This window comes from Caenorhabditis elegans, chromosome IV, assembly GCF_000002985.6.
Source record: "Caenorhabditis elegans chromosome IV".
Lineage (NCBI taxonomy): Eukaryota > Metazoa > Nematoda > Chromadorea > Rhabditida > Rhabditidae > Caenorhabditis > Caenorhabditis elegans.
Genome location: NC_003282.8, coordinates 265,294 through 288,583, shown reverse-complemented (window position 1 = coordinate 288,583; position 23,290 = coordinate 265,294). Strand labels below are relative to the sequence as shown.

The 23,290-nt window shown below is 35.7% G+C and overlaps 6 protein-coding genes and 1 non-coding gene across 8 annotated transcripts; 2 read left to right on the top strand and 5 right to left on the bottom strand.

The window, feature by feature from the left end:
- Positions 1-456: 456 nt before the first annotated feature.
- Positions 457-1,279, top strand: T21D12.14 (uncharacterized protein). The gene is made up of 4 exons (NM_001307295.2): positions 457-558; positions 643-738; positions 1,024-1,130; positions 1,174-1,279. The coding sequence occupies exons 1-4, from the start codon at positions 496-498 to the stop codon at positions 1,238-1,240; spliced, it is 333 nt and encodes a 110-aa protein (NP_001294224.1). The 5' UTR covers positions 457-495; the 3' UTR covers positions 1,241-1,279.
- An 89-nt stretch (positions 1,280-1,368) lies between these two features.
- best-19 (Bestrophin homolog) lies at positions 1,369-4,937 on the bottom strand (the record flags this gene model as incomplete). The annotated part of the gene is made up of 9 exons (NM_001268290.3): positions 1,369-1,872; positions 2,007-2,283; positions 2,466-2,544; positions 2,591-2,660; positions 2,709-2,951; positions 3,016-3,251; positions 4,363-4,529; positions 4,573-4,707; positions 4,753-4,937. The coding sequence occupies 9 exons, from the start codon at positions 4,935-4,937 to the stop codon at positions 1,555-1,557; spliced, it is 1,710 nt and encodes a 569-aa protein (NP_001255219.1). The 3' UTR covers positions 1,369-1,554.
- Positions 4,938-8,644: 3,707 nt separating this feature from the next.
- On the bottom strand, positions 8,645-13,995 carry sma-10 (Leucine-rich repeats and immunoglobulin-like domains protein sma-10). Of its 2 annotated transcripts, none has more exons than NM_067495.10 (13): positions 13,717-13,982; positions 13,397-13,468; positions 12,969-13,043; positions 12,786-12,923; positions 12,598-12,741; positions 12,324-12,539; positions 11,987-12,199; positions 11,707-11,934; positions 11,155-11,659; positions 10,457-10,742; positions 10,046-10,342; positions 8,926-9,058; positions 8,645-8,865 (listed from the first exon to the last, which is right to left on the bottom strand). In NM_067495.10, exons 1-13 carry the CDS (start codon positions 13,956-13,958, stop codon positions 8,769-8,771), a joined length of 2,646 nt encoding a protein of 881 aa, NP_499896.1. In that variant the 5' UTR covers positions 13,959-13,982; the 3' UTR covers positions 8,645-8,768. The 2 variants fall into 2 exon arrangements, with proteins under 2 accessions (NP_499896.1, NP_001367941.1); NM_001380001.2 differs by having other exon boundaries at positions 8,646-8,865; positions 10,046-10,406; positions 13,717-13,995.
- Positions 13,996-14,590: 595 nt separating this feature from the next.
- Positions 14,591-14,684, bottom strand: mir-269. The gene has a single exon (NR_002388.2). It is a non-coding gene; the product is annotated as a pre-microRNA mir-269 (primary transcript).
- Positions 14,685-15,184: 500 nt separating this feature from the next.
- On the top strand, positions 15,185-16,304 carry srh-282 (Serpentine Receptor, class H). The gene is made up of 3 exons (NM_067493.4): positions 15,185-15,507; positions 15,603-16,024; positions 16,072-16,304. Exons 1-3 carry the CDS (start codon positions 15,321-15,323, stop codon positions 16,267-16,269), a joined length of 807 nt encoding a protein of 268 aa, NP_499894.3. The 5' UTR covers positions 15,185-15,320; the 3' UTR covers positions 16,270-16,304.
- Positions 16,305-16,484: 180 nt separating this feature from the next.
- On the bottom strand, positions 16,485-19,177 carry crmb-1 (Serine/threonine-protein kinase; the record flags this gene model as incomplete). Its single annotated transcript, NM_067492.1, has 5 exons — positions 16,485-17,707; positions 17,758-17,841; positions 17,888-17,995; positions 18,416-19,098; positions 19,146-19,177. 5 exons carry the CDS (start codon positions 19,175-19,177, stop codon positions 16,485-16,487), a joined length of 2,130 nt encoding a protein of 709 aa, NP_499893.1.
- A 1,084-nt stretch (positions 19,178-20,261) lies between these two features.
- On the bottom strand, positions 20,262-22,136 carry T21D12.12 (BPTI/Kunitz inhibitor domain-containing protein). The gene is made up of 5 exons (NM_067491.7): positions 21,963-22,136; positions 20,878-20,968; positions 20,720-20,833; positions 20,482-20,545; positions 20,262-20,424 (listed from the first exon to the last, which is right to left on the bottom strand). The coding sequence occupies exons 1-5, from the start codon at positions 22,131-22,133 to the stop codon at positions 20,313-20,315; spliced, it is 552 nt and encodes a 183-aa protein (NP_499892.1). The 5' UTR covers positions 22,134-22,136; the 3' UTR covers positions 20,262-20,312.
- Between the last annotated feature and the right edge of the window lie 1,154 nt (positions 22,137-23,290).

The window sequence follows — 23,290 nt, the reverse complement described above, 5'->3', positions numbered from 1 at the left end:
CTGCTTTTAATAATTGAAAACTTTGTGTTTTTAATGTTTCATCCAAACAAACATCAATCAGCTGGCTAACTAAAGAAACATTTTCAATTAACGCTATCCCGTTTCTATCTCTCCAATTAGTTTTAAGATTTACTAAGACTAAGAGTACTTGTAAGATGGCTTGTACCGAAACAGTTTCCATTTCTCTTTTGTTTCTCAGTCCATTGCCATCTCATGTTCCTTTGTTATTCTTCTATTACACAATCAACCATCATCTTCATCATTATCTTCAGTGTGTTCTCGTCACTTACACACCCTTAAGCCATCTTTTCTTCTGCTTTATCGTCCCTCTTGTGACCGGTTTAATGGGGTTCTTTGAACACTATTAGGAATCTGAATCAAATCACATTGTTCTTCGGACATTCGGCATTTTTGTTCGAGATTTTTTATATATACGTTTTTTTCATATTTCAAAATATATTTTTTTCACTTTTCGTGTTGCAGATTTTACAAAAAATGCATCATTCAATATCAGTTATCCTGGCACTAGTGATATCAATATCACATGCTTTATTGACGGTATGTCATGACCTTTTTATTTGGTAGTGAGAATAGTATAACATCTCCGAATAAAACTTCTATCAATTGCCAAGCATTTTTCAGTCGGACCCATCCAATTTTGCAATTCGTCAATTTCCTGAACCAATGTCAATGTCATCCGAATGTAATACTTTTGATGAAGCTCACTTTTGTAAAACGGTAAATTTTTTTATGTGAGAAACAGGGGCTCATTTCAAGAAATTCTGAATTCTCAGAATGTGAAAATGTGTCGCTAAAACTGATTCTAATGTGGCTTATACATATTTTGGCGGTGCTTTGAATCCATTTTAGACATTCAAAAAATATTGAATTTCAGGGGTTTTACACATTATTTTGTGGTACGATTTTCTTGATTTTAAAGTCAAGAAATTTCTTGCAATTTCTTGGAATTAAAATGTCCACTTCTCCTGATGGGAAATATTTAACAACAAATTAATTATACAGATAACATTAGACTCCGCTCTGAACGCCCTGGCAGAATCCCACAAGTGCGAGTGTCCAGTAAACTTTCGGTGTCCAGCTGATACAGAGGACACTAAATTGCAAATGAGGTTTGTCTTATTATCAATTCATATGATAAAAAATAGATTTTAGATGTCATTACGACAATGAGCGACAATGGAATCGCTGTTACCTTCCGTGTACTCCAGTTGATCTCTAAGCTATTTTTGGTTTTAAAAATAAAGTTTTAACACATACTAGATGCTTTCAGAAGGCTGAATTATCCCAAAAACAATTAAGTATTCGTGCTTCCAAGATACAAATTAGTTTTATTTGTTCAACATAACTTTTATCAGAAAACAACTTTATTATCGTAATGATACAAATTAAAGTTATATTATCAACATGAAACTGAAGATCAAAAGTACAAAAAACAATCAACGGAAATTCGAAATATCTCAAAAAAAGCTCAATATGAGTAGAGGTAGATCACACGTACAGTTAAACAAAGACAAAATTCAAAATATCTAATTATCACTCCTTCTTTTCCACGTCATCACCATCATCTTCTTCCCTTTCTTCCTCCTTTCTCGACAACTTCCTCCTCTTTTCCTCAATAGCCTCTTCTCGTTTCTTCTCATTTTCCACCATCTCCTTCCATTTCCTCAAATCCACGGATGTTCTAGTCTTTTGAGCTTCCTCGTCCTCCTCTGGTACCGAGGTCAGCATATCGATAGGGGTATTTCGACGTGGAGAGCCTGCGTATTCTTCAGGTGTTAAGAGACCTTGTGATGCTTTGTTGGACTCTTCGGCAAGCTCACCCAGGATACTTGCACAGCTTCCAATGTCGTTCTGAAACAAACGAACTATAACTTTGAGAGTTAAACTCCACAAAGACTGCTCTTTAATGAACATAGTCTTGATATTCAGACAAAGTTTTACGACTTGAAAAACCGGTAAGGGCTTTGTTCACGTTTAAAACTCACATCTCCCATCGCAGTATTGATGGAAAACTGCGAGCTGCCGAATAATTTGCCCGGCCTGTTGACTTTCGATCCTCCAAACTGACTTCTCAACCGTTCGATGATCGTCGGATTCCGCCGACTCGATAGACTCGTCCGGCTCTCACAATTTCTATTAACAGACACCACGGACACGAAACGTGAGAGTTGACGTGGATTGCATCCTTCCACGTCATCACCGCCATCTTCCATGTCGTTTGTATCAACGTGGGGTCGCATGATGATCTCGTTTTCTTGGGTTCTGGAAAAACTGAAGTTTAGAGTTTGTAGTTTTTAGTTCATAACTTGTAGTTTATTGCTTTTCAGTTTCTTGACTGTATTGTGAAATTTGTAACTTTTGATGTCTAGTGTTTCTAGTACCTAACTCTTAATTTATAGTTTGTAGTGTGTAGTTTGCGATTTTCAGTCTCTCAGCTAACTTACTCATAAGTGGCAGCTGATCCAATTTGAGGATTGATGTGAATATTGGCAGTATCAGACGAATATAGCGGGTCCGCAATTGCTAAAAAATACTGATCTAAATTTCAAAAACTAAGAGCAAGTTTTACCTAATCCCCAGAAAACGTCCTTCTCGTAGTGTGGAGCTGCTTCGCTTGAGTCGACAATAGCGAGACCGACCTGAATATACAACATTATTTATTGAAATTTCATATTTTCAATACTTACCGCCAAATTTCTGTCCAACAAGTAATTGCACTCAAAATCATCATCATCCTCTCCCAATGGATTCATTAAACTTTCAGCCACTTTCATCCATCCAACATAGAAAACGAATTGAAGAGATGTCATCAAAAATGGGACAAATGGATATACTGGTGAGTTGTCTTTTGGTTTTTCACCATCAATAAGAACCGATTGACGAGCGATTAGGCATAGGAAAAAGTAAATACGGACAGCAAGGAATACTACCTGGAAACATAGAGTTTTAGGGATGATGTAGTCTTCAGTTTGTGGTTTTGGAAACATAACAAACCTGTGGATAAACCAAAGGAATTGGAACCCAATCAAAATTGAGCAATTGTCCAAGTCCTTTCCGGAAATCTCCGACACTTTTGATCAACTCATTCAACATAACGTCCGCACCGATTTTTCCCTGCGCTCGAGCATCGTAGAGCAATGAAAAGCACCATTGGATTGGGAGGAAGTACTTTGGGTATTTTCCAAGACTTAGTGCCGCATACTTTTCTCTTTCACTTTCCAGCATGAAACCTGGAACATATTTATATTTAAATTTATAAATGTTTAGAATGTCTCATGTGGTATTCCGATTGGAAAAATACTGATACCATTTTTCAGGTAACTATTTTAAAATTATTGAAAAAACATGAGAAATTATTTTCAGGGAAGAAAATTGCAGTAAAAAATCTGTTGAAAATTGTGGTATACTGGTGAGTGGTATACTGGTTTAGTGAATGAGTTTGTATCCAGGGGTGTGCCGCAATCAGAAATATCCGGCAATCGGTAATTTCGGCAATTGCCAGTTTTGGAAATTTTCGGCAATCGGCACTTTTGGCAAATGTCGAAATTGCCGATTGCCGGACATTTTCGGCAATTTTCAAACCTACCGTATTTCCTCTATTAGTCTTGCACCCCTATTAGTCTTGCACCCCTACAGACTAATCGAAAATTTGTCTTGCAGTCTCTATTAGTATTGCATGCAAGACTAATAGAGGAAATACGGTAATAGTCTTGCACCCTTATTCTTGCCAGACCAACAGTATTTTGTGAAAACTTCAACAACTTTGCCATTTTTTAGCTAATTTAAATTTTAAAGTGTTTAAATAATTGATAAAACAATAGAAAAGTATGTATTTTGCATGATTTAGACTGTTTCAAGTCAAATTGCTGACGATAAATGGCCAATTTTACAAAGCTATCGGATCTTCGAAAATTAGTCTTGCAGCCTCTAATAGTCTTGCAGTCTCTATTAGTCTTGCACCCCTACGGGTCAATCGAAAATTAGTCTTGCATGCAAGACTAATAGAGGAAATACGGTAATTATATTTCGTAAATTGAAAAAGTTTCTCCTCGTTTTTTAGTATTCGGTTAGTCATTTTCTAAAAGAGAACGGCCAATCTTTCAAGGATTAACTCATTTTGAGCTTGAAAAGAGAAAATTGTTCATTAAAATGCATGTTTAGGCTCCGTAAATCTACAAAAAATATCAAATTTATATTTCCGACAATTCCGGCGATTGCCGGTTTTCAAAATTTTCGGCAAACGGCAATTGGAAATTACGGTTTTGTGAATTTTCGAAATTGGTAGTTTTGGTGATTACCGCGCAACGTTTTGGCTGACCCAGTTTCTTTCGATTGACATACCGGAAGCCACAACTGTCTCCAGTGTGGGAAATCGTTTCTTAACTACCAAACTGATATCTCGAAATATCAAAACTTGTGTGAGCACCAAATATCGAAGAGCAGTCCGTCTCATAATACGGCTCTTCTCGTCACCTCCACGAATATATGTGGCAATTAGTAGGGCTGTACTGAAAATAAATCGATTTAATTATGAAGCAAGTGACAACTCACTTGTCAACCCATCCGATATTCAAAAATATGTCATTCCACCTTCCTACAATAATTGTAACAAAGAATCCAAGCATGAATGTTAAGGGAATGTAGTTTAGAGTTTGATCAAAAAGTGCCGCGAAATTGTCCCAAAATCTGACAAAACAAGATAATTATCATGCTCGGCGTAAGTTAACTTACACTCTCTGTTCATCAGATAAAAAGTAATTAGTTCTATAGATAGATGTGATTATTGCAAAGCAAAATGAGAATATAAATAGTTCTCTCATTACTGACTTCCATACGGATCCACGCCATCTCAACTGTAATCGGAGAAAAGCGATCAGTGACGTGGATGAAACGTCAGAGTTGTATGACACTGTCATCTGAAATTTTGTAAACAATAATTTTATTAATGTAAAAATTAGAAAAATCGTTTTGAGCTATTATTTGAAAAATAATCTTGGCGATTAAATCTCACAGGAAATTGAAAATTGAGGAAAAATCTAGAAAAACGGGATATAAAGTTGACGGCCGGGAAAAGAGGGGACATTCTTGTTGGAAATTGAATTCTTTCGGAAAGATATTGCAAAAATTTAAAATAGGAAATAGAAGGGTATAGACGGAAAAAGCATGTGAATAAGAAGAGAGTTTTGGTGTTTCAGAGATCACATTTTGTTGACTCGTACGCCAGAATAATACGCAGAGAGCTAATTCGGGGATATGATGGATTTTTTATGGAATTTGAAAAATGATTATTTTCAAAATGTTGAATTTATATGAGGTCACGGTCTCAATTTATCTTTTAAAAATATGCCCGAAAGATTTTGGACCGTTGAAAAAAAACTGTCGACCAATTTTTTAAATTCTCGCTTTGCAATTTGAGAGCATTATGCTTAAGATTTTACAAAAAAAAATGTAAGAAATCTTATAGAACTCGTTGTATTTTCTATATCACACATATCCTAGCACACGCAAAAACCATAGAACACAGGGAAACTAGACATGAATAGAGGGAGTGAGAAAGACACTAAAGAAAACAAAAGCTTTGTGGTGGGTAAGTTGGCATGGGCTCACACCGCCGCAAGAGCATCGAAAAACTCAACACAAACTAGGCGGCAATTTGAGAAGATTTTCGGGAGAAAAAGAAAATATACGGAGGAAAAAGTGAAGCAAACGGATATTTTCACGACACCTAGGTTAGCTTACACGCCGGTTCCATTTAAGCGGGTCATTTGAAAAATTTCCATTCTCGCTTCGCAATTTAAGAAAATTAGTTTAGGAGTTTAAGAGAAAAAAATGCTAAAAATCGTATAGCTCACGTTTAATTTGCTATATCACACATATCCCGGACTGGTGCCAAAGAAGCAAAAAAAGTACTATAACAAAAAACAAGAACACAAAAAGTTTTGAAATTTTTTACAAAATCTTAACTCACAGTATAACCTCAATCTTATATTGTAAAATTTTCAAAACACAATTCTTATAACCAGTAAAATCAATGTCTAAAGTACTATTATAGTTTGAATGTTTTACAACATCGGCATTAATTTTGTGTCCCTGTCCCAAACGCCACGTGGCAAACTTTACTAGTAGAAAAATTCAAATATTGAATCCTAAATAAATTTTAAATTAGGAATATGGAAAACAATTATTGTTGCTAATAAAAGTTCAAAATAGCTGTCAAAACAAAATACTAAATGCTATAAGTAACTACAAATAGTTTACATATTACTAGCTGAGCCGAATAGAGTGTGCGAACGGGTCAAAAGGAACAGAATAGCAAAAGAGAGAATATGTTACGAAATAAGAGACGCAGACAGCTAGACAAACGACTTGTGGGGAGGAGCATAGATTGTTGAATGAAATGAGAAGAGCACACACATAGATGAAATAATAAACAATTCATTGTAATGATACGTGGCAAGAGGGAAATTACATTTGTTACTAATCTACGCACTATCTTATGAATTGATAATAAATTTAGTTTTTTTTTCAGGAAGTAAGCGTTGCACCCTCTTATATATATCCCAGCCGCTAGCACGCGCCAAGGCGCGTGCTAACGACTGGCAAAATTTGACATGTTTGACACATATCATCAATTCAATTAATCCTACAAAAATATCTCATGAAAAAAGGTGAAAATGTTCACTTTTTGAACATTAGGATTCCCGCCAAAATATTTTCAAAATATTAAAATTTTAATTCCCCCCCCCCCCCAAAATGTTTCCAAAAAAATAAAATTTTAACTCCCGATGGGTTTCACCACTAAGGGTCTCACCACGATGCGTCTCACCACGATGGGTCTCACCACGAAAGGTCTCACCACGAAAGGTCTCACCACGATGGGTCTCACCACGATGGGTCTCACCACGAAGGGTCTCACCACGATGGGTCTCTCCACGAAAGGTCTCACCACGATGGGTCTCACCACGAAAGGTCTCACCACGATGGGTCTCACCACGAAGGGTCTCACAACGATGGGTCTCACCACGAAGGGTCTCACCACGAAAGGTCTCACCACGATGGGTCTCACCTCGATGGGTCTCACCACGATGGGTCTCACCCCGATGGGTCTCACCACGAAGGGTCTCACCACGAAGGGTCTCACCACGAAGGGTCTCACCACGATGGGTCTCACCACGAAGGGTCTCACCACGATGGGTCTCACCACGAAGGGTCTCACCACGATGGGTCTCACCACGAAGGGTCTCACCACGATGGGTCTCACCAAGAAGGGTCTCTCCACGAAAGCTCTCACCACGAAGGGTCTCGACACGAAGGTTCTTTTTCTCAGAAATTTTAAATTCCAGCCAAAATGTTTTCGAAAATTTAAATTTTGAATTCCCGCCAAAATATTTTCAAAAAATTAAAATTTGAATTCCCGCCAAAATATTTTCAAAAAATTAAAATTTGAATTCCCGCCAAAATATTTTCAAAAAATAAAAATTTGAATTCCCGGCAAAATATTTTCAAAAAATTAAAATTTTAAATTCCCGCCAAAATATTTTCAAAAAATAAAAATTTGAATTCCCGGCAAAATATTTTCAAAAAATTAAAACTTTAAATTCCCGCCAAAATATTTTCAAAAAATTAAAATTTGAATTCCCGCCAAAATATTTTCAAAAAATTAAAATTTGAATTCCCGCCAAAATATTTTCAAAAAATTAAAATTTGAATTCCCGCCAAAATATTTTCAAAAAATTAAAATTTTAAATTCCCGCCAAAATGTTTTCGAAAAATTAAATTTTGAATTCCCGCCAAAATATGTTCAAAAAATTAAATTTTGAATTCCCGCCAAAATATTTTCTCAGAAATTTGAATTCCCGCCAATTTTTGGGGGGGGGCCTATGTGACCCCTCTTGTGTGAATGAGACTGCAAACTACAAAGTTCAAAGACCAAAGATCAAAGATCAAACTACATAGGGACAGAACGACACGCGCTTTATATATAGTAAATTGATATTTTTTTTAATTTTCATAATTAAGACCAGAGATTTTAGTATTTTGTTTTCATTTTGCATTTTAATTGGTCATGTGCTACGTATCTATGCCTGCTTTTTGGAAGTTTTGACTGAGTTTTCGATTTTTGAATTTTTCTACTGGAAACTTGGCAATTACTAGAAATTAAATGCCGCAGACATAACAATTTGAGAAAAGCTGTGAAATCGTGTCGAGACCCATCGCGGAAGCTTCGCACTCAAAAAATGAACAATATAAGGTGTGAAAAAGTAAACAGAAAGTTAGCAGGACAAAAAACCTCAAAAATCAAAAGAAAAGCAAATAGAATTCGTCTCATTGAATTGAGAGAATTTGAGAAGAATTGAACACAGAGAAATGGCACCTGTCCCTTTTTTTTCAATGACCTATTCAAAAAGGACAAGCTGTTAGATTTAAGATTTTGGCGTCAAGGACAGTATCGAAGATACGCTCTATTGAGAAAAGAAAAGAAAATGGTGAATTATTCCTGCGAATTTCAATAACTAAAACATACTAAAAACTGTAACAAAAATGTTGTAACTAAAAATTTAGCAATACTCGAGTTGTTGTTATCTTTGTTATGATTTAATTTTATGTTCAAGCTTTAACAATTATAAGTATTTACTTTCATTCGAATTGAAAAATATACCCGCAAAACATATAAAAAATTACCGGTGAAGATAAATAAATGACAGATAAGTTTGCAAGCTTTAAAAATATTCAATAATTACAAAGGATTATACTTGAACTGGTAGTACATTGAAGACGTGATTCTGATTGCAAGAACATTTTGCAATGCAAATGCAAATTGAAGTGATAACTCCCAGAATCATTCTGTAAAAATGAACTGGTTTTCAGTGAGGACAAACATTTTAGACAATCTTTGAAACTTACAGTCCAAATGCACTACAAGAAGCCATGAGATAAATTCCATTCCCTGTAGATTTGATATTATCTACTAATTTTGAGGCCATTGCTCGGATGCGTTGTACACGTTGAGTTAAGGTGGCTTCCGAAGAAACAAATTCTAAAATTTTTTAAAAGCTTTTTTATGCATAATCAATTGTGAAAATACTTAAAATTGTCGACCATGTGTCCATTCCCGTTTTTGATCACACAAACTACAGCGCCCACGATTGCTACAGTATTTTTTTTTCTACAATTCTACGACTTTAAGGAAAGGCATTTATTCAAAATGATCCCGCCACGCGATCCAAAAATTAATGGATGGCGCGTGGCAAAGCCATTTCGCACAAATGTGCCCTCCTTTAAACTGGTAGAAGTTTAGAAAAAATATATTGTATAGGACCTCTCAAATTTAGCTCATAAATAATTCTACCTCTTCACGGTGGAATTTTATATATTTCCAAGATAAAAACGATTGGTGTATTCGGAGTCTGTGCACCAAAAAACCAATGTTCCCAGGTTTTTATGAATGCTCATATAAAAAAAACTTATGGGTCCAAGCGGGCGCTCAATAGTAGTAAGTCGTTGCGCATGTGCTTTGGCCAGTTAAAGGATTAGTAATGTAACTGTTGTGGGGTTCTGTACCACAAAAAGATTTTTATCTATCGTTTGATCTCTGTGATCTGTTTGCCGGTGAATAGTGTCTTCCCACTTGCTCAATGTCTATCCCTCTCCCTGTGTACAGTGTTATTGTGAGTGAGAGTCATTCTTGACCACCGGACGGTTTCTCAGTGCTCTGCTTGTATTCACTTCTCTTCGTAATATCCTCATCAATAAATGATATTTTTAGCAACAATTGTGAGGAAACAACAACACTTTTTGCTTTAATAGAAAAAATTTCATAACCGAGACTAACCTTGATCAAAGCTGGTCTTGCCTTTTTGAGTTTGCTTTTATGGGGGTTATGAGGTTATGTTGCAAAATGTATTTTTTTTTAAATGTATTTAATTTTTTTAAATGTATTTTAATACATCTGTGAAGTAATATTTCTACACTTTTTAATTTTCCGATACTACTCGAACAACCCCATTAGTGAGTTCCCACTTACCATCTTCGTTTACCACCTTCACCATTGTAATTTTTCTCATCAGTATCGTATCATCAACCCATAATTCACACGAGTATTCTCCAGAATCAGAGAACGTCGTCTGGGTTAGAGTCAGAATTTGATCATTGTCTGAGAACTTTGCTTTCTTTAAGAAAAGTATAACTTGTTGCTGCCGTTTCCACACCATTCTCTGTCGACTGGAAATAAGATCACAAGAGCAATCTATTTTTAATGCGTCTCTTTTTTTAATCAGCATCGGGCTTAAATCAGGGCTTTCGGGGTAGTGGAAGAAGTTTTCTGAAAACTTGAGTTTGAGAAAACAAACAAGTAAAACTTAGAGAATTAGAACAGTAGATTAATTCTGAAAGTTAAAACGATAGATTAATTTTGAAAGTTCTCTGAAAGGCTTACCAAAAACAATCAAATTTGCGCTCGCTTGTGTTTGCCCGGCAACATTAGTTGCATGACAAGTGTATGCTCCTTGATCTTCTTTTGTCACATTCATTATATAAATGTGATCGTCATTTGGTGTTACATATAGCCTTCTGGCTTCTGCGGCTGGAAACGGAATTTGTTCGAATGCCCATTTGATTTCCGGTCTTGGAGTTCCTGTGGCTGCACATAAAAATTTTGCTGTCTGTCCAACGAGAAGTGGCATATCTTCTGGGGTGTACGTAAATTTTGGCGCTTGGTAGACCTGAGAAATAAAGACAACACAAATTTAGGTTCGAGGTCATTACTTTTGTGATGCTTTCCTTTGTTTTGCTTGTTTTCACAAACACGCATAATAAAAATATGTTAACAAGCACGTGGTGCCAGGCTCACAGTTGATCAGCAAAAGTTGATCAGCAAAAAATGCGGGAATTTTTTGCTCAAAATAATGGTGCGTCAGCACCTTCTTAACCATGCGAAGCCAGTTGAGAACTCTGCGTCTCAACTTCCGCATTTTTGTAGATCTGCGTAGATCAAACCGAAATGAGACACTCTGATACCACGTGAGCAAGTATATAATGGTTTCGAGTCATAAATATTTATCGAATCAACTTTGAGCTGAATCGAACAAAACTTTCGAGAGAAATATTGCCAAAATTTTAGGTGTAAAAACTCACTTGCAACTTGACATGTGTTGAAAAGTCTGATCCGAATCGATTCCTTGCCACACATTGATATTCAGAATTATCGGTCATAGCTACATTGTCCAAAAGTAACTCAGCGGCCGCAAGTTCCCTTTCATCAAATGTTCCATTCACAACAGCTGTTCTATTTATGCTCAGGAAAGTTGCAGAATCCTGTACCAAAACTCTAGGTTGACCATTTTCCATAACTCTCCATTCAATGCTCAACGGACTTGCTCCATAGACATTGCATGTAAACCGAGCTTTTTCTCCAATCAAAGTGCTTACTTCTACAGGCTGTCTAACAATTTTTGCTCGGGGAGAATCATTGTGACATGTCAAGTTTGCTGTGTCAATTGCTACAACATACAAGTCTGCAAGAGGAGGTGGGTAGGAACATTTAGCAATAATGGAAGACTTGTCGAGTTTCAAACGGTAAATCCACGATGCGAGCCATGATATTTGACAGTCACAAAGGATCGAAGAGGAGTTCATTACTCTAAAACACTTTTCAGAAATGACACGAGTATTCAGCCGACCACTTACAATCTTTTCAGTTCCAACGGTTCAAATGCTTCCGGATGAATTGTTGCTATCGGATTATCAGTCAGATCTAACTCTTCCAATGCGGGAAATCGTTCAAAAGCTCTTTTTGGAATCACTCGAAGTTGGTTATTCGTAAACCTTAATGAACGAAGAAAAGGCATTGATGTGTTATACAGAACCGCTCCGTCCTCAACACAAACTGCCAGGGTATTTGAAGATAGATCTAGTCTGAAAATTTCATAATAGTTTATTCATAATCTAATAACATCCCCAAACTTACTTATGTAAACTGCTCATTCCCACCAATGCAAATTTGTGAAGACTATCAATTGAGTTTGCTGAGAGAATGAGCTCTTCTAGTTGTCTCAAAACTCGGAATGATCCAGAAGGTAGGGATTGAATCCGGTTAGAATGTAATGAAAGCCATTTCAATTTTGGAGTATGGCTCCACGAACTGATGTGGAAAGATTGAATTTGATTGTAGGACAGGTCCCTGAAGTTTAAGATTTATAAACTTTTTTTGCATTATTTTTTCAACTTTTATATTCATAAAGTCATTACACATTTGTATTAATAATAAAGAAGTCAATATTCATATTCGTCATCTTAAAACTTACAAAACTTCCAAGCTCGTTAAACCAAACATCCAACCTTCCGTAACCGCTTGAACTCTATTAGTTGATAGATTTAGATGTTTCAATCCTTCACAAGCATAGAACATCCCATCATCCAAACGATACACGTCGTTTCTTGCCAAACTTACATTTTGAAGTGATGGTAATTGATTAAACGCCAAAAACCTTACTTCTCGTATCATATTTCGAGTTAAATCTCTGGAAAGTGAAACTGTCTAGAAAAATGAGGTAGTAATCACCGTTCCCAGGTACTTACAAAGACTCCAACTTTCTTAGCCTTGAAAAAGAAAATTGATTTAATGTTGTGATATGATTTCTGGCCAGTTTTAAAGTAACTAGTGTGTTAAAACTGGAAAAATGATCAGTGCCAATGTCTGTGATTGAGTTTGATGCGAGATCTCTGTAAATTGAAAATATTTTACTGCATCTTGTGACCATTATTACAGTTTTTCAATGTTAACTTTTGCGGAGGTAGTTGGTTTGGGCAAGTATGATATCAGGTTTCTGGATAAATCAACAGATCTAACAGCAGCCAAGTAACTCAACTCTTCTGAGGTTACTGTAGATATTAGGTTTGACCGTCTGAGAACTGATTACTTTTTTTCAAACTGATTATTGCAAACTTACAAATCCAGTTTTTCCAAGTGACCAAGCTCGTGTGAGCCACGAGGTATTCGTGCTAAGCGATTTTTTCGAATGTTTCTGTAATGTTTCTGCGTTGTAGGATATTCTGAGGTCATCTACTATTTTTGCAGTCTACTAACATTTTAAGATCCCGTTCAGAACGAGCCCGTGTTTGTCTTAATTACACTTTTTTGCAATCCTTTTTTAATCAAAGACTAAACTTATTGGAACGATAAAAGTCACGAGTTTGTGGTTGGTTACAACTCCACTGATAAGAAGTAACTCTTAGGAATTTTGAAAAACACGCTGTCTTACTGTATATTTATTCATTCACAAACTGTTGAACAGGAATTTGAGGGTGTCTTACTGTACTTGAGTTTGTATTTATAGTTTTTTTTTTCGTTAAAAAATGTATTGAAAATGGAACTTACAAAATCTTAAGGTTTGGCAAATTGTAGAAAAATTCGAAATCGATGTGTCGAATAATGTTGTTCGAAATATCTCTGCAAAGTTATTATTTTTAAAGAACGATTTTTGGGATATCAATTTATTGTATTTATTAAAAAAATTGAAAGTTTCCAAAACTTTTTTATTTTCACTGAATGGTACTGTAGATTTCAGAACAAATTCAAAAATAGGAAACTCAAAAATTATTTTTATTTTAGCTCTTCACCCATATTAATGTTTTTTTAGCAATTTACTTTACTTTAGTATTTCATTCAAAAACACTGATATCCCTCAAAAAACTTACAAGGTTTGCAAAAAATAAAATCCTTTTAGTCGCGATTTATCAATCGATTCTATTTCATTATCAGAGAGTAGTAAAATTCTTGTGTTATTAGGTATCGTCGTTGGTATTTCCGATAAATCGAGTGAAGAGCAGTCGACAACATTGCCAACACAGTGGCATAGTCCAATGCAGACAGTATCAAAAGTAACGACTTTTGGAAGAAAATCATACAGAATTAGTAGTAATAGCGAATATACAATCATGTCCACATTTTTGTCACAGAAAACCTGAAAACTTAAAAAGGAAAATATGAATAAGGTCGGAAAAAAACCAATGTCCAAAAAATTGTTTTTATTAAAATAAAAAATGCTTAATAATCGCAAAATAGCACACATGTGACCCACAAAACTGACGAGAGTGCAGAGAAAACGGAAGAGAAGAACCTCAAAAACTATCGTCTCGCAATCTTTTTACTGTTTTAAAGAACGACAAATACCGAATCTATCTCAAATAAGACTTAACAAACTGAGAGACTCAGAGACATTCAGCAGATAACGGCGGAGAGGCGCAGTTTTCTTTAGTAATAGAGATTTAGAGAAAGAGAGTACTGTTGATAAGAATTTAGTTTAGACAGTTCGGCGTATTAAAAATGAAAATATAGATTAAATATGGGTTATTGATCAGTTAAGCTTTGATAAACTTCTTGCATAGGTATACAATACTCGGCATTTGATTCCAGAGCTTGCTCGAGTATGGCCTGAAAAATATTGACTTGGGTCAGAAGTTGGATATACTTGAGAAAAAGATGGGCAAGACGTTGGCTAAACTTGGATTTAAGCTGCGCCAAAGTTAAACCCAAGCTTGGCCCGAACTTTCCTTTTTTAGCTTTAAATGTGGACAAAAATTTGACAAGAGTTGGGTCAAACTTGGGTTAAACTTTGGCGCAGCATAAATCCAAGTTTTGCCAGAGTCTTGCCCAACTTTTGCCCAAGTTTAGCCAACTTCTGTTCCAAGTTAATATTTTTCTGGCCAAACTTGGGCAAGAAGCTGAAGCCAAATGTCGAGATATTTCCTCTATAAGTGCAGCTTCTAGTATTCTTTATAATAGTAGCCTTTATTAGTAGTCTTGCGCCTTGACAAACTACATACCATGAAAATTAGTCTTTCAGCCCATATTCACACTTAATTTTTGAGGTGTCTGTCCACCAGGATTTTTGCAGAATTGGCCTACTCGACATACGATTGTCAGCGGAATCGGGCACAATGAGCAACACCGCGACTCGCAAACGGTCGAAGATTGTTTCCAGCTTGATCACACCCCCATAAATCTGCGTTGTAGGGTTAGTTTCCTCTTTCTTTTTTATTATTCGCTCATAATTTTCACTTATGTGAAACTATTGGTTATACACATCATGTGCTTCGTATAATAACCACCTTCAAATATTTCTTCATAAAATGGCTTCAGTTTTCTGATGCATTCTCTTTTCTATCTCAAAACAGACATGTTCTTGAAATTTTTTGGCTCGATTCCCGTTTACTCAACAATTCAGTACTCGATAGCTGTGATATCACTACCAGTTCAACTATTTGGCGTATACTGTATTATCGCAAAGACTCCACCGACAATGTGTTCTACAAAACTTCATCTGCTAAATTTTCTGATGTGGTCTATGGCATATGATATGATTATGACCTGTGTGGGTCAACCATACCTTTTCTCTACTACAATGGCCGGAATTCCTTTAGGGTTTTTACACATGATAGGTATAGGGACGGGAGCTCAAATTTATTTTGGAATGACTATTGCAGCATGTAGGTTGAAATTTTCATTTAATTACCTTGTAACCGAAAACCGTAAAACCTCCATCAAAAACCACAAAAAACCAGATTCTTCAAATTATTTTCAGTTTGTGCAATATCCACAGTTCAGTTATTCGAGAACCGCTTCTTCGTGCTCTTCGCAGAGAAAACTTGGTGGCGGCATGTCAGATACCCGTTCAAAGTGTTCAACATCACCTTTGGAGTGGCATTTTATCTTCCAACTTATTATGCTATGCCTGACCAATATCTTCCAAGGCAACAATTATTTATGGTACATCCTGAGCTTATTCAATTTGATTCGCCTGAAAATCCTATATTCGTTATGGCTCTCGATTTTCCGTGGATCCCAGTGTACTCTCAAAGAGTTTTTACGATAATTATAATTATTGAAATGATAGTGTTCGGAACATTGCTACAAGTGAATATGAACTGGGCAGTAAGAAAAATGATCGTGTCCAATAAAACTTTACAACTACAACGGGATTTCGTGAAATCCATAAAATTACAGGTCTGTGTTTCAATTTTTTTTTTTTCATTTTTTTCTTTTTTTTTAAGATTTTAATACCACTACTATTCGTAGTTCTACCTTCTGCTTGGTTGGCTATAATGGGAGCATATAACATTTCCGACCAAGGCAGTGGAAATTTAGCACGTAATATAATCTCCCTACATGGTGTTTCATCTACCGTTTTGATGATTTATCTTCAAAAACCGTACCGACAATATTTTAAACAGATCTTTAATTTCAAGTGATGCTCTTAAGGAATGAATTTTTTAATTGAAGAAAACAAACGTATATGATTATGATAGAACATGAGTTGTAGTGAGCGAACAGAGAACTTTGAATAGTTTTTCAAAATTTATTTAGTTTTGTTAAATAGTTTCAAAAAATATATAATGTAACCCATTCATTTACCCGAAATCAAATACTCAAAACAGAAACATATCAAGAAATAAAATATATCCGGTCATCCGAATAGTCTCCAGAATCTTCTCATCTCCATTTCAGTTGTCGTCCCCACTGTTGTTGTATCTTCTGTAGTGGTAGAGGTTTTGGAAGTCGTTTGCAGTTCCGTTGAAGTATCGAACTCTATGACACGTGTTGTTTCAATACTTCTAGGAGACGATGTAAAGTCAGACGTTGATGTTACTTGTGTTTCTTCAAAGAATAGAGTTGTAGAAAGTTTTTCAAAAATGGTCGCTGTTGTGGCTGAAGATGTTTCTTCTGTAGACAGAGTAGTCTGCTCCTTTGTAGAAGTTCCTTCCATAGGAAGCGTCGAAAATGAGGATGTTGGGATTTTGAAGGTTGTAAACTGAGTTGTGGAGTAGCTTGACTCCGTTGTGGTTGATAGTTCATCTGTTTCCATTGTCGTGCTGATTTTTGCTTCTTCCGTTGAAGTAATAATTGATAGATCAGTAGTTGAAGGGATAAATGACGTTGTTATAGGTTCATTAGTAGCTGGCACAGTAGAAGACTCAGTTTCAAACGTGGATGAATGTTCATTCGCCTCCATCGTCGTACTGGCAGGTTCACCCGTTGCTGTTGTGGATGATACTTTAGTACTTGAAGTTTCTAAAGATGTTGTTTCTGGCTCATATGTGACCGATACAGTAGAAGACTCCATTTCATAAGTAGTTGATTGTGCATTTGGCTCTATTGTCGTGCTGATGTCAGGTTCTTCTGTTGATGTATTAGTTAACATATCAGTGGTTGAAGTTTCCAAAGATGTTGTTATTGGTTCATAAGTTGTCGACATCGTGGAAAACTCCATGCCGGTAGTGGACGATTGTTCATTCGACTCCGTCGTCGTGCTGGTGTCTGGTTCTTCTGTTGATGTAATTATTGAAATATCAGTCGTTGAAGTTTCCAAAGTCGTTGTTATTGGTTCATAAGTTGTCGACATCGTGGAAAACTCCATGCCGGAAGTGGACGATTGTTCATGTGTCTTCACCGTTGTGCTGATGGGTTCTTCCGTTGATGTAATTGTTGATATATCAGTGGTTGAAGTTTCCAATGACGTTGTATTCATTTCGTAGGTTGTTGTAGAAGTTGGAAGTGATTCTGTCGTGGGGCTTGGTGGTTGTGTTGTTGTGTGACATCTTTGTTTTCTTGAACAACGCCGCCTTCGATGACATTCTACATATCTAGGAAGGCAGCTAGATCTGATGCATTCCAACATGCACTTCTTCCCTCCAAATTTACAACATGGAAGATGAGCACATCTATGAAAAGCACCGCACCTTCTATTTCTTCTGCATCTATCGAATAGACACAACGTATTTTCTTCTGAGGAATTTTCGGAAGATCCACAGTTTGAACGGCATCTAAATTTATTATGCCGTCGGTTTTCACATGGTCTTCTTTGTTCACCACTTAAAGACGATTCATCAGATGATTCAGCTTTCGAATTACGTAGAATCCTCCAACTCGGAGGTAAAACTCGCCGAGCATGATGTCCGTCCACTCCAATGAAGTCAACTGAAACATAACATTTTAAAGCGTTATTAACAGGGGAAGTTAATGATAACAGTATGAACGGGAAAACTTTTTATAAGTTACATATCTGAAACTCTTTCAAGTGAGAGAATTCAGTAGTGTCGTTGGAAATTTTTGTGGATAGGAAATGGTTCCCAGTGACAATTTTAAGTGTTGAAGTTTTTAAATTTGGTTAACAGGGATACTTTACCCATTCAACAAAAAACGCTATCAGAAAAATTATGATGATTTTTATAGTCTCTAAAAATTAGTGTACTGAAAAATAGTAATGCAACAACAGGAGTTAGTATTTAAGAGAGAGAGAGAGAAAGAGAGAGGTGGAGTAACAAATGGAAAATATTCTGCAATCGAAACATTTTTTTCAAATGTTAAAAATTACTCCTAAAGTTGATTTTTACTTACATTGGAAATAAGTGTTTTCATCACTTTGCGCATCGTTTACTTCTTCGGACGAAGAAGAATCTCGGTGTGACTCTGGTCGATTGGAGCAGTAGCAAGGATCACACAACCGACGGTGATGACTATATGGACAACATGGACGGCAGCAATGAATTCTTGGTGAGTCAGCTCCCGGTCCACTTCCACCTCCACTTCCGGAACCACCTCCAGAGCTTCCATTATTACCATAAACGGTCAAATAATTATTAACCACGTTATTATTACTATTATTATTGTTCGATCCTGACATACTATGACTAGAACTTGACAAATTATTAGTGTTAGAGTTGATCAGACTACTGTTTAAACCTATGTTTTGAATTGAACTAGCTGCCGAGCTGGAGTTGGATGTGCTACCCACTGATCCGTTTCCAGGCGTTAACCCAGCTCCTACACTAGAACTTGAAGAATTTAGGGAAACGCTTTGATTTTGACTAATAGAAAGGTTATTATTCAAATGTGAACTATAATTTCCATAGTTTCCAGAAGCCCCTAAAAATCCTAGGCCGACTGTAAAATTATCACTATTATTATTTTGATTAACATATTCGATTTGGTTAGAAACGGAGTTGTTATTCAAATTTTCGCTAAGACTGGTGCTGGAGCCATTGGAAGATGATGGTGAATCTGGAGATGGAGGTTGCGTTCTTTAGGAATATATATATTATTTTAAGGCAACAATAATGAAACTTACATAATAGGAGTGTCTGCTGGATAAGTTGTCATGCATGAATTTGAGAAAGGTATTATCAATATTGTTGGCAAAATAAGAAGACGAAGCATTTTGAAATTGACAGAAACTCCTAAAACAGCATTATCAAAAATTACTATAGAACAAAATTGAGTATTTTACAAACTTTGTCTAAAGGAAAGAAAACATCTTGAAAGTTCAATTCTGATTGTTTAGATTGTCTTGTAGGCGTTAATTTCACACAATTGTAGCTTCAACTGAATCATTTTCCACGGATGTGTCTTGATTCCACTTTCATGAGAAGTTGTAAACTGCTTCGATGCGCGTGCACTTCCATCTTCCTCTGCTGCAAATTGGCCTCGAGCGGAACTTTTTGAAACCGTTTTATTTTTATGATCGAATAACGCAAGAAGCAAACATTTTGGATGATCAGAAAACAATGAATGAAGCATTGAAACAAGGAATGAATTAAACTACATAAATGTTTTCAATAGCGTTTGATACTTTGAGTTTTTGGTTTTAAAAGATTTTAAGAACATTAAACAAGGCATTTGTTCAAAACATGCAAACATTGAAAACTGAGCATTTTTGTTTTACACAAATTCTTCTTAATCCGAATGTATTAAAAGATTTTGCAACGAAAATTTGAACTCTTTTCAATTTCACAAGTTTTTAGAAAAGCTATTTCGGCAGACATCTGAAGGGTGCGCTCGAATGTAAGTAACAAAATAAAAAATGATTTTTAAAAAAACTGCGAAAACAATACATTCAATTACAGTGCTGGCCGAAAAGATATCCACTTTTAGTTTTTTGATAATTTCACTAATTTTTCAAATAAGTATAACTATAAAACTAGAAATGCTACCGAAAAATTTTCAATTAACGTAATATAGTACATGACTATGTTTATTCGTACTTATATGTATTGATTATCCACTAAAATCGTGGCAAGAAGTTATTATGATATTCCAGTTTCTCTGTTCCGTGATATTACTGTAAATAATATCTATTTTGAACTAGTATTAAGATATTTAAACACGTCTTTACTTGATTTTTTGGTAATTTTTATCAACTTGCATGATTCATTTATATAGGTCTTTGTGCAAAATAAATTGTTTTCGTTTGAAATATTTATATACATTAAGAAAACTACTGTTATTTGCTAAAATGTTACATGCAAAAGTTTTTGCATTCGTTGTACGTAGCAAAGTTGTTAGCATTTCCATCGCGGCCATAGAAAGTGAACAGCATGCAGTTCTTGTAGGACTTTGAGAAGAAATATCTGAAATTTAATTTATTGAATCCGTGAAAGTACAATAAAAATTAGTTGAATTCTTACCTGGGTGTATGTTTTCCACTAGATCCGAATTTTCCAGCGTCGTACTGCAAACTACATGTGTTTTCTGCAAATTTCTTCGATCTTTTGTTGTGCTTCTTTCACATTTGAATAAATATTTACACATCGAAACAGAGTTTTTAGTTCTAAAACACCAGTGTTCAGACAAAGTACAAACCGCTTTAAACTTGTGTTTTAAAGATCACTATAACTTTTCAAAATCTCTTCAGAAAATAGTAACCTTTTGTTGGACAGCATTGTTGATTTTGACACTCGTAACCATGTGGGCAATTCGAACATCCAACAGTCTGACCAGAAGTGGCTCCAGCTGGGTATGCTCCAGATGGACATACAGCTGAAAAACTATTATACACCTTTGTCATCCATTGTTCAACTAACCGTAAGCTAAATCGTCAGAAGCAGTCGCGTTCCGGCAAGCTGATTCACAAGCCTCTTTCGATTGGAATCGATTGGAGTTGCCGTCGCATCCCTAAAATTGTTTTATTCATTTTAATTGAACGTTTTTCCAAGAAGTATACTATTCTGTTAAATTCAACGAGAAATTTCCGTTTGTGAGAAGATAAGGTATATTCCTAGCATCAGCTCAAGCACAAGCTAAGAATATACCGTAAGTATGGCCCTTAGCCTGGGCATAAGCCTAACCTTAGCCTATGACAAAACCTAAGCCTAACTAGGGAACCATCAGAAGGTGCCCATCAGACTTGCATATGAAACCTATGCCATTCGATAGCCCATGTCTTAAAACGGTTACTCGTGAATTTTTAGCTGCGAATCTCCAGAACCAAGGTCACTGCGAGCTCTCAAAGATTCTAAAATAGCACTATAACGAAGCACTGTAACGATGAAAAGAAGCAATTTTCCAAATTCACTTTGGTAGCCTATATCTCCGTGGATATATTTTTTACAGAAAAGTCATCAACTAAAAATTTTTTTGATAAAAACTTGTAGTTGAAAGTTTTTATCAAAAAAATTGTTGTTTCAGATTTAACTAAAAACTTGTTCTTTACAACAATATCAACAACTTTTTAGTTGATGACTTTTCTGTAAAAAATTTATCGGCGGAGATATGAGCTACCAAAGTGAATTTGGAAAATTGACCTTTCAAAGCTTCGTTACAGTGCTATTTTAAGATCTTTGAGAGCTCGCCGTGAGCTTGGTTCTGGAGATTCGCAGCTAAAAATTCACGAGTAACCGTTTTAAGACATGGGTTATCGAATGGCATAGGTCTCATATGCAAGTCCGATGGGCACCTTCTGACGGTTCCCTAGTAAGCCTCCTCCGAGACTAAAAATTTTGGAGTGACCTTCTATTAAGGTCCTCTTTCAATTATAATAGGTTTCATTCGGAAGTCCGAGGACGAGCTGAAAGGCTTCCCTTGTCAGCCTAACTCTAAACCAAAGCTTAAGCCTAAACCTAAACCTAATATAGGTAGTATGCTAAAGGACTACTGGAAAAAACAGTACCTGATAGAAAAATGGCTGACATGTGCGGGTATTCTTGTGGAAATAAAATGAGCGGGCTCCCTGCTGACCACATCCAGAATTTCCAGTATCGCGAGCGGAAAAACAATCTGTCTGCTGTTGAGCAAAGCAAAATGTTATGAAAATGGTGGAAATCGTAATTGCAGTTAGCATTGTCTGAAAAAATACAATTTTTTTTACCCGTTAATGATCAATGAGAGTGGAATAATATTACTAGCCAATGCCAATTAAAAGCAGAAACCAAAAAGAAAACTTCAATTCTCGAATGATCTTTTCCTATTTTATACTCAAATTCCTAGCAATATTTACTTAAGAATCTTCGTCCCACCTACATAACTAAGATTTGGCAAATATCAAAAGTTTGGTCAACAGGAAAATGTTCAAAATTGAGTTGGTGGTTAACAAATAACCTACACATTCTCCCGAAAAAGAATTCATTAAAGATCAATGGGCACGATTGAAAACATGGCAAAGTTTTATTGAAAAATGAAAAACAGGCAAATATTTGGCTGAAATCGCTCAGTTTTCAGAAAATATCCACACTTTGACTGAAAATGGTGTAGGAATTGATGTAATAACAAGAGACAACAATCGATGTGGTTCCGTTTTTACAAATCGAATTGTTGATAACAAAGAAAATAAGGGAGCGTTTTGAAAATGAAGGAACTGGTTTTTCGATTGTACGAGATACAATAGTTCTTGACACAGACACCTACAATTTGTTGATAACGAAGGATAGACGCATCGGGTTGATGATTAAACAAATTTGAAGGAAGTACACGAAATTTCAAAAATTTAAAGGTGGAGTAGCGTCAATGGGGATTTTGTCTAAATACGCTTATTATGATTTCAAACGACCGAATATCATAATAAAACTACAAAAATTTTTAGATTTTCCCTAATTTCGGTCAAAGTTTTGGCACATTACCAAAATTTTGACAAATATGAGCTTTTGAGGACATCCAAAGCAATGTCGCATATTCCGGTCTTTACAATGATTCAACAAAAATAATTGAAACAAAATTACAGTATAAAAAATGTAGGAAAAATAATTTTTTTTGGTCGACTTCCAAAATTATGAGTGGCAAAAACTGAATATTGAACACTTTTTGACAGTGAATAAAAATTTTTCAAAAAAGTTTTGAAAAGTTTTATTATGATTATTTGTCACTTTGGCACCATAGGAGTATTTTTTAACACTTACTCCATTGGCCCTACTCCACCTTTAATAATTTTCAGATTTCCTAATTTTCTAGATTGCATGCTAATTTTTACAATTACTAGTTCAATGTTTCTTAATCTGATTTCGG

Excerpts from the sequence above, each read along its gene's own strand:
- srh-282 (NM_067493.4), top strand. The coding sequence starts at position 15,321 with ATGTGTTCTACAAAACTTCATCTGCTAAATTTTCTGATGTGGTCTATG. Across the intron at positions 15,508-15,602 it reads TGGAATGACTATTGCAGCAT|TTTGTGCAATATCCACAGTT; the intron begins GTAGGTTGAAAT and ends AATTATTTTCAG. Across the intron at positions 16,025-16,071 it reads TGAAATCCATAAAATTACAG|ATTTTAATACCACTACTATT; the intron begins GTCTGTGTTTCA and ends TTTTTTTTTAAG.
- T21D12.14 (NM_001307295.2), top strand. The coding sequence starts at position 496 with ATGCATCATTCAATATCAGTTATCCTGGCACTAGTGATATCAATATCA. Across the intron at positions 739-1,023 it reads AAGCTCACTTTTGTAAAACG|ATAACATTAGACTCCGCTCT; the intron begins GTAAATTTTTTT and ends TTAATTATACAG. Across the intron at positions 1,131-1,173 it reads GACACTAAATTGCAAATGAG|ATGTCATTACGACAATGAGC; the intron begins GTTTGTCTTATT and ends AATAGATTTTAG.
- T21D12.12 (NM_067491.7), bottom strand. The coding sequence starts at position 22,133 with ATGCTAACTGCAATTACGATTTCCACCATTTTCATAACATTTTGCTTT. Across the intron at positions 20,969-21,962 it reads GTCAGCCATTTTTCTATCAG|GGATGCGACGGCAACTCCAA; the intron begins GTACTGTTTTTT and ends AAACAATTTTAG. Across the intron at positions 20,425-20,481 it reads AGTGGAAAACATACACCCAG|ATATTTCTTCTCAAAGTCCT; the intron begins GTAAGAATTCAA and ends ATTAAATTTCAG.
- sma-10 (NM_067495.10), bottom strand. The coding sequence starts at position 13,958 with ATGATTGTATATTCGCTATTACTACTAATTCTGTATGATTTTCTTCCA. Across the intron at positions 11,935-11,986 it reads GGAATGAGCAGTTTACATAA|ACTAGATCTATCTTCAAATA; the intron begins GTAAGTTTGGGG and ends TGAAATTTTCAG. Across the intron at positions 9,059-10,045 it reads GAAGGTGGTAAACGAAGATG|AATTTGTTTCTTCGGAAGCC; the intron begins GTAAGTGGGAAC and ends AAAAAATTTTAG.